The sequence below is a fragment of the Hippocampus comes genome, unplaced genomic scaffold (genome assembly GCF_001891065.2).
Source record: "Hippocampus comes isolate QL1 unplaced genomic scaffold, H_comes_QL1_v1.1 scaffold33, whole genome shotgun sequence".
NCBI classification, from domain to species: Eukaryota; Metazoa; Chordata; class Actinopteri; order Syngnathiformes; family Syngnathidae; genus Hippocampus; species Hippocampus comes.
Genome location: NW_017804842.1, coordinates 120335 through 132364, shown reverse-complemented (window position 1 = coordinate 132364; position 12030 = coordinate 120335). Strand labels below are relative to the sequence as shown.

At 50.1% G+C, this 12030-nt stretch overlaps 2 protein-coding genes across 3 annotated transcripts in view; one reads left to right on the top strand and one right to left on the bottom strand.

Annotated features, from left to right (window-relative positions):
• Positions 1-5094, bottom strand: part of synj1 (synaptojanin 1) — a 22856-nt gene extending 17762 nt beyond the window's left edge. Inside the window, exons 1-6 of the mRNA XM_019871517.1 lie at positions 4703-5094; positions 3677-3834; positions 3513-3599; positions 2211-2478; positions 1498-1723; positions 887-970 (exon numbers count right to left, since the gene is read on the bottom strand). Of these exons, the coding sequence (XP_019727076.1) occupies positions 887-970; positions 1498-1723; positions 2211-2478; positions 3513-3599; positions 3677-3800 (789 nt within the window). The 5' untranslated portion in view covers positions 3801-3834; positions 4703-5094. The remainder of the gene's footprint in view (positions 1-886; positions 971-1497; positions 1724-2210; positions 2479-3512; positions 3600-3676; positions 3835-4702) is intronic.
• A 518-nt stretch (positions 5095-5612) lies between these two features.
• On the top strand, positions 5613-10361 carry LOC109517105 (solute carrier family 46 member 3). 2 transcript variants are annotated; one of them, XM_019872065.1, is made up of 7 exons: positions 5613-5724; positions 7036-7255; positions 7383-8268; positions 8740-8823; positions 8920-9076; positions 9937-10075; positions 10267-10361. In XM_019872065.1, the coding sequence occupies exons 2-6, from the start codon at positions 7061-7063 to the stop codon at positions 10064-10066; spliced, it is 1452 nt and encodes a 483-aa protein (XP_019727624.1). In that variant the 5' UTR covers positions 5613-5724; positions 7036-7060; the 3' UTR covers positions 10067-10075; positions 10267-10361. The 2 variants fall into 2 exon arrangements, with proteins under 2 accessions (XP_019727624.1, XP_019727616.1); XM_019872057.1 differs by lacking the exon at positions 10267-10361 and having other exon boundaries at positions 9937-10188.
• The last annotated feature ends 1669 nt before the right edge of the window (positions 10362-12030 follow it).

Below are 12030 nucleotides of genomic sequence, written 5' to 3'. Positions count from 1 at the left end.
CCCCCGAAAAAAAAAAAAAAAAAAAAAAGGCCAAGTGGAGTTTTACTGGGTTTATCCAATCAGAAGTCTGAAAAAAAGTCATTTGTGGAAAAGGCGGCAGTGTTGACCAAGTGGCACCTCGCATTATTATGCAGTCTTGGAAAAGGTGGCGCGATGGTTTTGCGGTATAGTGCAACCTTGACTTACGACTAAGGAGTTGGGCTCCCACGTCACTCACCAGGCCTGACCCCATGTCATATGTAGACGCTTAATTTATATATTTTAGAACAATGGAGTCAAATGGCCCGATGAGTGTACGTACCTGCATATTTGTGATGTGTGGCTTGTTTGACTGATTGTCGCGCTCGATGACTGGTTGAAGGTGTATTGGTGGCTGCACTTCTCCTTACCCGCATTGACTGGCATGGCAGTATCTTACTTGCTGTATTTTATTTTCAGCTCGGTCGAGCTGCGGCTTACAGCAGAAATTGGGGGCCGCTGGTCAGTCAGGGTCCCCGTCCGTGTATTTCGTTGGCGTGACACCGCACAGATTGCCGACAAACCGCCTGAGCCCAAAACCGAGAAGAGCGCAACAAGCAAGAAAGAAAGAGCCTTATACCAAGTGAGGGTTGTCATCGCGTCGACTGGCTTGCCGATTGTCGTTCAGGTGCAACAAAACCCCCTTAAGGGACTTTTTCTGAACACAGCACCAAGACGGAGATGAGTTAAACGGCAAACGCTCGGCTGCCACCGCGGGCGCCAGAGGCAACGCTCCCGACGCGCCAAAGTGAAATGAACCTCGGTCACAGCCGGGAACGACGCCAGCCTCGTCGGCGGCCACGCGCGCTCGGCTTTTCAGGAGCGGCTGACCGAGGGAGCGTACGAGCGGGTTTTCTTTTAGCCTTACCTGGATGCCCGGCTGCTCCCAAAACAGCGGGATGGAGCCGCGGATCTGGATGAAAGACGACACTCTGTCGTCCAGGAAGATGGCCTGTTCCGCAAAAAGGACGCATTGAAAATGTCAGCAAGCCAAAACATAGTTTCTCATGGAAGTTCGTGAGAGTCAAATGTGTTTTTGCAAAAACCTTTTGAAGATAACTCATGAGTATGGGTATAGCGAAATTGCCTGCTTTAACAACCTGAAAACGGGAACAAAAAGGCTTGTGCGGAAGACTAAAAACAATCATCATCACAATCCGAATCACTGGACGCAACCGAATTTCTCTCAAATCAGACCCCAAGATCTCAGTCACAGTAAGCTTTCCCTCTCTCCATTTGTTTGTTGATTTTCCCCACAAACAGTAGCGAGCCTCTTTTGACAAAGAGTAGAAAGTCCACCCATCTGTTTTGAAACGGCGGGAGGAAAAGTAAACGCTCGTTCTTGAACGCAGACCAGAAAATCGTCCCACTATTGATCAACGCTGGGATTCCAACTACTGTATTTGCCACACAACGGACCGGCAAATCGGAAAAGATGACAGACCCTAAAAATATGCGTTGATTGTTCATGGCGCTCACCTGCTCCGTCTCCACAAAGTTGGCCACCTGCCCGTCGTCGTTGGTGCCGCGCACGTTGAAGCGCGTGCCGGCCCGCTCCGAGCTGAGGCGCGAGAAGATGCACGCCTTGGCCTGCTTGTGTCCGGCGTAGATGGTGCGGATCTCCACGCCGCCGCACATCAGGCGCAGCAGCCAGTCGTCGCAGTTGACGCCGTAGTGCTTCAGGTGCAGGTGCAGGGACTGGTTCCTGGCAGCAAACAGGAGCAGGACGAGGAAAACCAAGACTGAGAAAGGACTTAGGACGGCAAAACAATCATTTCTTCACAGAAATGCACACAAGAAACGCGCCTTGAGCGACACTGACTCGCCGTCTGGTTAGAGTTCACCGCCAGTTGTGTTTTTACACGGCATTCCTTATTCATTCCATGATCTGCGTCACCTTATATGACTGCCAACTTGTTGAAATTTCTTCCCCCGTCGCCTGATCCCTGTCTTCTACTCAAAAGCTGTGCTCAAGACCGAAGCAATGTGATGCCACCATCAACTGGCATCAGTTGGTGGGTGGGTCACAAACCTGACAATTTGGGCCGGACCCTTTTTTGCGCCGACTCGTTGAAAACGTACCCAACGGATGGACGTCGGTGTCCGTGAATGAGCTGATTAAGGCCTCATCCATTACTCTTGCGCGGGATTGCTAAAATCGAATGATCTGCTTCCGAGGGTAGTGCTCCTACCAGAAGAAGCGGTTGTCCGTGGTGTCCTCCAGGATGCGTCGGCGCGCGTTGAGGCTGAGGTCCATGCTGACGCCCGAGGCGGACCAGGCAAAGTAGAAGTGACCCGAGTTGAGCACCTTGCGCACCTCGCCGATGCGCTCCTCATCGCCGGGGTCGTTCTTCAGGGACACAAAGTCCGTCTGAGTCACGCGGAACACCTCCGACTCCTGCACTTTGCCCACCGAGCTGCAGCCCGTCACCACCACCAGGCTGTGGAGCATGGAGTCGCCTGTGGCAAGGAAAGAGGGTCACCGTCTTTGCAAGGTTGATTGGACTTGGATGGTACCGCCGGATCCAGTGGACGCTCGCTATATCGCCGTTCAGTGTTTTGCGCAGGGAGAATTGATGTACTCTGTTTCGGTGTGGTGCTGCTCCGTGTGATTTTAGCTAAGTGCTGTTTGAAGCTTTAGAATCACCGTAAAGCCAATGCTCATTTTCTATGTCATTTTGCATTGCGTGTTAGCATTAAGCTAGCACACCTTTGTGAGATGAAAGCATATGGTTCGATTGAACATTTGGGTGGATTTTCTTTCTTTCTTCCTTTTTTAATAAACTGGGTGTCACTGTATCGCTGAAGAATGAGATTTGTTTCGCTTGTTGTGATTTCAGCCTTCAAGGTCGTGCAGAGGACAAGTGAAAGCAGATTACAAGATGGAGTCGAAGGCTGGATTTACATGGCATGGATGGCTGGGAGAATTGGCCTTAAAACACAATCTTCGATTAGTTTTGCCGTTTTTTTTAACATACTATTAGAGAGAAGTTAGTCAGTCATGCAAGCTTTGAAACAGTTTTTTCCCTCAGTATTAATTTGAATCAAGTAGAAACAAAAAAGTACAGCAGTGAGGATGTATGTTTGTTTCTCTCTCTCTCTCTCTCTCTCTCTCTCTCTCTCTCTCTCTCTATATACACATATATATTTAGCGATAAAAATACTGCCCAACACTAATTACCCCCCAAAAAAAGTCTCGTGAGTGAATCCAGGAGCTGCAGATTCTCTCTGTGAGTATTCTCATTTTGTATTTGTATGTCTCGTTCAGGAAATGGCTGAAAACGCATGGGCAACTGCAGCTCTCATTGTCCATATGGGAGGACTCCTCGGTCGCTTAATGGCTCCATTTATTTCCCTCGAGCAGCTCGCACATCACTCAAATTTTGGCTCTCAACACAGAGCGAAGGAAATCAGCCAAGCGAAAGCTCATAACCGTAAATCAAGGCACCACTGTCCGTGTCATCAAGTGACACCATTTTGTGTGTGCCACTCACCCAAGTTGAGGCGGAGGACACCCAAGATCCCGTAGGCGTCCACAATCTTGGAATACGTGTTTTTTATGGCCTCCTTCTCGGCCGCCGCTGAAGATGTGGAAGAACCAAACGTGAGAAGCGCGGTGCGGTAAATCGGCAGCGAGATGAAAAAGAGGACTCCTTACAGAGGACGGCGACGGCCCCCGATTCAAACATGAGGCATTCTTCCCGGGCGCGCGTCTCCACGATGACGCTGTAAGGGGGCGGGTCCAGCTTGTGGTAGATGCGATAACCTTTGCTGAAGGCCATCGTTGATGCCAGATGCAATGACCTACAACTGGGACTTAAGAAAGACAGCAAACTCAGAATAGGGAGGAAGTCAATCCAAACATACAGCATTACTGAATGGAACAAATATCAAAGATGATACAGTCGAAATGCAGTGAAATCCGCCTCACAGTTCGTGAAAGTGAGCATGTACGGTTGTTTGTTTATATGTCAGCTAGTCCAGGGCGTACACCACCTCTCGCCCAAAATAAGCTGGAATAGGCTGCAGGATGAATGATCACGGATGTCTCCATGCATGTCCATCCAGCACACAGATAAACAATCAACCGTTCACTTCAAAACATTTTGGGGTGCTTGGGTGTACTCCATACTTTAAGGCCGTTGCCCAGATTCAAACCTCGCACCTCAAAACTGCGAGGCAGATGAGCAAACCATTCGTCAAACGGGCTGCAATTGATGGTCCAGTTCGATCATCCGATTGATTTCCTCACTGCGGCTGGAGGAGGATTTCGAAATCACAATTCGGCCCACCCGTCATCTTGCATGCCCATACACAGAACGGACACGAATTCAATCGTTCCGATATCACAGCAAAATTCCATTTCAGGGATATGTTACAGTGCGAAAGGCGACCGCGTCCAGGTTAAAAGCCATCGAGGCGGCTCAAGAGGCCGGTAGGCAGACACGGAGAGTCACGACTTTTATTTTAAACAAAAAAATAAATGACCCGACACGCGAGGCTTACGTTAACGCCTTGTGGGTGTTAATTTATTGCGGCTTGTTTTTTTATAACATACACAGGATTTATAAATACTTGGAATGGCGAATCAGCTTAGCCGCGTTAGCTTTAGCCCGCTAGCCCTAATCGCTGATTCGCGAGTTTGCCGTCGTAAGGTGGATCCCTGCGTCAAACCGGCATTTACCTCAACAAGCAACCTGTCTGCTCACGCAGTGGACATTCGGAGCAAACGCTTAAGGTAGCCTCGACGACGCCAGTTCCATAGGCGTCAACGTAAAGGATAAATAAATAAACGAACAAAAACAACAGATAGAGCAAAGCGAAGCTTTTCCTGGTCGCCTTCGCTTTATCGACTCTCACCGCCGGGTTTCGACTCCGCTGTCACAACACAAAAAAAAAAAATCTTCCCCGGCGTTGACAGAATGGTACATTCCAACGCCAGTCGACGCCTTCTCCTATCTTGGCGCGGTTTAGCAAAATGCAACAAATGTCATAAAAATATCAAAATATTTCCCTCAAATACTAATATCGCTTGATATACGCCAAATAAATTGATATTTTAATACCCTAAACACGGGAAAGTAAGAATGTCCTCGTCCAACTTGTTCTTATAACTGACAGTTTATACTAGCCAATAGTGGCGGACTTCTAGGGGCAGACTGTCCAATCGGATTTGGAGGTAGGAGGGACTTTACTGGTTTCACAGCACAACTCAACAAATGAGAGAGACCATTCTAATATTACGCTTACGTAAATATATCTTATGTAGTAAATGTAGACATATTTTTACTACAACAAACACGAGTGTGAAAAATATCCTGGTGCGTCACGTTGAACGCGGAGCACGATGTTTCCGGGTGTGCACTGGGCAGCACATTTCAGTCGCTCAACGCATCTTGAAAAATGTCATTCGTGCTCTAAAAACAAAACTCATATTTTTGTATCCCAGTAAATAATGGACAGATTTTAAAAGAATAAACACGGGGCGTGAAAATGTTCTCGTCCGATTCGTTTGTTTTTAACTGACAGGTAATAGTAGCCAATGGCAGCGTAGTTTTGAAGGTAATGCTGTCCAATCGGATTTAGAGGTAGGCGGTGCATACTCGTGTCACTCGACGACCGTCTCCGAAATCTATACGACTCTTGACCGGCTTCATAACCTGGTCAGACCTGAGACAAGGATGATCATAAATACGTCTTGAGCGGGTAAGAACCGCGCGCATATCACGCAAGATGTGCGGGAACATCATTTTTCGAATTGTTTGTGTCTTATCTAGAAACGGACGTGGGCCTCTTTGCTTATGCAGTATGCACGCAACGTACTGCGTGTCTGGGGAAGTTAGTAGCTCCATGTTCAAGAAGTCATAATAACACGATACTAACATGACAGCGTTTGGATTGGAGAACCGAGACTGACTGGTAATTCGATGGCAAATAGCGGTTGTTAAAACATTAAGCAAATAACATTGCTCCGTTTAAAAAAAGTATGCCAGTAGTCCAATGTTAAAGCACTAACGCATCACGTTTCAAACATTTTCATGCATGACAAGAAAGGAGCCGAGTGGAAGGTGCAGAAAAAGACACGGTGCACATTTTGAAATTGCAAGCGCAGATCTATTTTGCCGCTTCCACTTTGTTTCACGTGCACAACTGTACATGGGGAAAATCAAGTGTTTTGGAGCTGGAGGTGGTGTGCTGTTAACACTTTGCAGTTTTGAGGGCATATTTTATGTTCAATTGTCGAACCTGCCTTTTCGATGATATCTGCTCCATTACATCAAAGAAAAAGTGCCTTCATGAAGACACAAAATTCGAATGCAAAGGAGCAGACAGAGGAATGAATGCATCTTATTTGACAGATTTTTTTTTTCAAGCGTCAATGATATGTGGATATTTGCTATTTTCTCTTTCGGCGTCTCAGTTTCCATCAATGCAATCGTCTTTTCAAATATTTTTTTAATATAGGTACAAAAGTGTCACCTTTACATGTATGTTTTGACAACTAGGACCCCCCCCCCCAAAAGAAAGGAAACTTTCATTTTCCCATTATCTGCAAATACCAACCCCAAAATACCAACCTGCTTTCTCCAAACTGTGTTCCGTGTAGATGTTTGGTCTTCCAGGTCAGAGTCATCCTCAAAGTTCAACAGAGGGAGCTGGACTTTTCCTGTACGTTCAGTTATTTATTTCTTCTTTCAGGTTTTGTGAACCCGTTCAGAAACGACTTTGGCAACTGTGCTCTCAAGCGAACGATTTGCTTATCTGAGCAAATTGGAAAAGTGATTTTTTTTTTTTTTTGTTTTTGTTTTTTTGTGGCCAAACCCCAACCTCAACAGAGATTCTATTTTAAGGTCATATCCCTCAGCCCTCCTTTCAGGCTAAACATTTCGAAGCGGTGGCGCAAGACGATTCAAGGTTTTGAATGTTTTGTGCAGACGCTCAAACCACCTCCGCTGTAAAAATCATCCGACGAAAATGAGAAAATGAAAGCGCTGACCCCAACTTATTCGGATGCAGATGTCATCACCGTTGAAAGCTGGGCATGAAGGGCCTTTACCTGGTGGAGCCCGTGGTGGCGCTGTACGCCTTCTCCACGTACCTGACATACCCGCTGGTGCCGCAGTACGTGTACCGGCGCCTGTGGCAGCAGCTGACCAACAGCACCTACCCCGTCTCCGACAACACGTCCACGTGCGCCAACGCCAGCGACGGCGACAACCGCACCTTCTACTTCCAGGCCAGTTGTCAGCCATCAGATAAGCTGCGGAAAGCGCAAGCAAAGCACTCGCAATTGTGATAGCGTGTCTGGGCAAGCCGTGCTATGAAGACGGCTGACCGTTTTCCGTTTATTTTTGCGTCTCCAGGAGGTGCAGGAGCAGGCTTCCCTGTTTTCGCTGTACTCTCAGATCCTTTCGGCCGCGCCGTCCTTGCTGGTCACCCTCCTGCTGGTGGCGTACAGCGACCGGGCGGGGCGTAAGGTAGCCATCGTCCTGCCCCTGGCGGGCACGCTGCTCTACACGCTGTCCCTGCTGCTGGTGACCTCCCTCCGGCTCAACGTCTACCTGCTGCTCGGCGCCTCGCTCTTGTCCTCCCTCTTCGGCGGCCTGGGCACCTTTCTGGGCGGCTGCTTCGCCTACGTGGCCGACTTGAGCGGGGGCGGCGGCCGCGGCATGACGCTGCGTATCGCCGGGCTGGACATGATGATCGGGCTGCTGTCGGGCGCGGCCGCGCTGTCCACGGGCTACTTCCTGAGGGCGGTGGGCTTCGGCGGGCCCTTCCTGACCTCGGCCGCCTGTCAGGCCCTGGTCCTGCTCTACGCCGTCTTCATTTTGGAGGAGACGGTGGGACGGCAGGACGGCGACGGCGCCGATCCGGGCGGCCTCGGCGGGCGGGCGGCCGTGCGGCAGATGTTCTCGGCCATCTACCGGATGTTTGCGGGCGCCGGCTCCCAGCGGCGCACGCTGCTGCTCCTCTTGCTGTTGATCTTCACCAGCTTCTCCTTCGCCTCGGTGGGCAGCTTCTCCCTCATGGTGCTCTACGAGCTCAACGAGCCGCTGTGCTGGACCGAGATTCTCATCGGCTACGGCGCGGCGCTGTCCACCACCGTTTTCCTGTTCAGCTTCGCCGGCGTGGCCGCCTTCACGTACTGCGGCGCCTCGCAGCTGCTGGTGGTGCTGATGGGCATCCTCTCCCTGGCCGCGGGCATGACCGCGGTGGCCTTTTCCAAAACCACGCCGATGATGTTTTTAGGTGAGATACTCGCGCATTCCGTGTCGCGTGTCAGCATGCGAGATTCCTCGAAGACTGCGGTAACGTGAAATCCGAAATGAGGAGTCGAAAGGAGTTTTGGCAGCGGTGATAGCGGCTTGACTCTTTCCTTGTGACTGGCTCCTTCAGACGTTCTTTGTGGGGATGTGGCGTTAAAATTCTTTTCGCCATTTCGCTTTTCCCGATTTTTGGTGCGTGGCGAAATCGGAGCCTGGAGACACCCTCCCGCTCGGGCTTGAGTCGCCCCTCAACATATTTCATCAGTCGCCCTGTTTATGTGCCGAACCTCCACTCACAAAATGGAAATTCCGCCGCAGCGGCCTCTTTCGAGTGCCTCGCCGTTGGCCGTGAGCGCGCGCACAGCACAGAGAGAACGGTCGAAGGGTGAGGTGTCCGCAGATGAACGCTCGGCAATCTTGTCTTGTGTGTTTTTGTTCTCTGTCGCGTCCTTAGCGAGGGTTCCCATGTCCCTGTCCATTATGCCCTTCGCGGTGCTGCGATCCATGATGTCCCAAATCATCTCCAAGTCCGAGCAAGGTGAGCGTCCGTCAGGCCCCGCCGCTCGCTCACCTCGAATCTTTCAAGCCATTTTTCTTTCTCTCTTTCTTTTGTTTCTTCTTTCCTCCCGTGCAGGTGCCTTGTTCGCCTTGCTCTCCTTCGCGGAGGTCCTGACGGCCAACGTGTCGGCGGCTCTCTTCAATACCTTGTACGCCGCCACAGTGTCTTGGTACCCCGGTTTTGTCTTCTTGCTCGCCGCCGGACTCTGTGTCATCCCGACCACGCTTCTGGGGTGAGTGAGTGAGAGAATCCTCCCGACTCCGGATGCTTTGGCGCAGTGTTTACGCACGAGGGATGGAATTGTCGCACGGAATCCAGCCAAGCCGGGATCTTGTCGTCAGCGTAAAATTGCTTTCCACTCGGCGGGCCGTCCAAAAGGGGCGGCCATTGCACTCACCGTTATCCTTCTGGAAACTGCACGGGTGGACTTGAACTTTTTCCGTTGTGTATGAGGAACTTTCGGCACAAGGCGGCCACGCAACGGCTGGTTGAAAAAAAAACACTTGGAAAACTCTTTTAGTGCAAATGTACACTTTTGTTTCACCGGGAAAGAAAAAAAAAACGTGTGTGTGTGTTTGTGCATGTGTGTGTGCGCGTGTGTGTGTGCATTTTTTTAGCTGAGTGCACACAGAAGGAGTACGCAAGTCGCACTTGTAATAGCAGCGCTCCATCTGAAGTGGCGTCTTGTGTGTTTTCTCACCCACGAAGCCTGACGTCTGTGGATCATTTATGGGCGAATAACTAAAGCTTAACCCAGGCCTGAAACCCGACCCAGGCTCGAAAACTGCAACTGGAAACCCTACTTTGAAACCGGAGTCTTGCTTTGAAACCCTCAATTTGAAAAGTTGACATTGACTCGAAAGCCTCACGGTTCACACCATAAAAGACCTCCAACTTGAAACCCTCACCGGAGCTCGACACCTTCATTTCAAACTCCAATTTGAACCCTTCACCCAGGCTCACAACCTTAACTTGTAACCCTCACCTGCGCTGGAAACCGTAATTTGACACCTTCGTCCCGATAATTTGGTCAAGGCAGCAATCTTGCGGGAAAGGCCGACTTGACCTCTGACCGACGTTTCATCTTTCCAGTGTGGTGTGCGTGCTGGGAGTGGACGTGGCCGGCGAGGACGGCACGGCGGCGGCGAACGATCACGAGCGTCCTCAAGCGGACGGAGACGCGCCCCAAGACCACAGCGACCGTGACCAGCTGCTCAAATGAACAAACTAACCGCGCACAACCAATGTCCTCACCGCCGTCGTCCTGTTCGAAGCTTTCGAGTGGAAGGAATCATTACTTCGGCTTCCTCGAAGTACGTCCACATTTGACCAAAAAAAACAAAAAAACAAAACGCTAAAGCAGGTTGTCTTCTTCTGGTTATTTTCTTTCACCCAAACACCACAACCGCGTAGCTTTTAGCATGCTACGTGAAGGGCAATAAAAGGAAGTGTCGTGCTATCCACTTCTGGGAACCTCATACTGCGAATCGTTTTCAGTGAAAAGATTGATTTTTTTTTTTTTCTCCAAGTAATAATGTGTCATAGTTTTGTATATATACGTGTGTGTGTGTGTGTGTGTGCGCGTGCGTGTGTCACGCAATTGTTTTTCAATACAAACGAAACGTGTGGTCTCCCGTACTGGTTGTCTGGCAGTTTTCTTTGCCACCACTAGAGGTCTCTCTCGCCACATCATAAGAGAAGAATGCCCTGCGGCAGCGGGCCCCAACCTTTTTTTTGCCCCACGGACCGGTTTAATGTCAGACTATATTTTCAGGGACCGGCCTTGAAGGGAAAAAAAGAAAATCAAAATAAGGACAGTTCCGATAAAGGCTGAAGCGACAGCCGGAACTGTCGGCCAGGTAAGAATTTTCCTGAGTCAAAAAGCAGCCAAGAACCATGCGGTCCAGTCAGAGCCCTTTTTCACAAACAGTCTCAAGCTGAGCTTAACCCCCAAGAGGGCAAGGAAAAAAAGTCCCAAAACCAGATCTGGGTAAAAATGAGAAATCGTGAGAAGGGGCCGCAGACGGGAGATTGACCGGTCTGCAACGGATGCCGAGTGGGCAAGTCAAAAAACAATCCGGAAGCAAGTTAGGAAGCAGTTAGGAACCCGAGAGAGCAAAGCCAGTCCATCCGTCCTGCAATCAACCATTCGTAAATCTTGGCTCGTGTAAGCCGGGTATGGTCTGAAGTGTTTGAAAAGCGGCCGCGTACACGTCCAGATGGAAAAGCGGCGGCCCAGTTCCTTTGGCGCCGTGCCCTTCCCTGCACCTGGAAAAGTCATCCCGGTGCCAGCGTGTTTCCTTGTGTCGCGCTGCAACTGACACACACACACACGCAGGAACAGCAAAATCAGAGAAATGAGCAAATCCTTGACATGGAAACTAGTTTTGGTAACCATCCAGTGTCACTAGGGGGAGGTAACCCAGTACAAATACTTTTCAGCGAGCCGTACTTTGTATACAATCTGACTGAGTTCGGAATTATTCACTCTCATTACATTTTTTTTTTTTTTTGCGGTCATGCTATTTGCGTCAATTCAATGGACATTGCGCTGCTCCTCCTGGACGCTGCGGCTGACGAGTGGGATGCTACGCAGGCGCGCGCGCGCTCGGTGGATGAGCTCACGAGTGCAATTCAGCTTTTTGGAACAAACAAACAATTGCTGTGGCCGGCCGCACCTGCTTTCAATGAGTCCTCATCAAGAAGATCAAGCAAAAGGCTTCAAGAGTGACATCATCAAACGTGCACGCCGTTTGTCTCTGCGCATTCACGCGATGAGAATGCCATCCATCCATCCCGTCCATTTTCGGAACCGCTTTATCCTCACAAGGGTCGCGGGGCGTTCTGGAGCCTATCCCGGGTGTCTTCGGGCAGCTTCGGGGGACACCCTGAACCGCTTGCCAGCCCCAGCGCACGCACGCATACACGAACAATCAATCACGCTCACAATCACACCGCGGGACAATTTGGAGAGTTCAATCAGCCTGCCGTGCATGTTTTTGGAATGTGGGAGGAAACCAGAGTACCCGGAGAAAACCCACGAAGGCCCAGCCGGGGAGAACATGCAAACTCCACACAGGAAGGCCGGAGCTGGAATTGAACCCACGACCTCTGCGCTGTGAGGTCGACACGCATTGATCGATATTTGGGAACACATTTCAACAAAAACTAAAACACACACCTTGA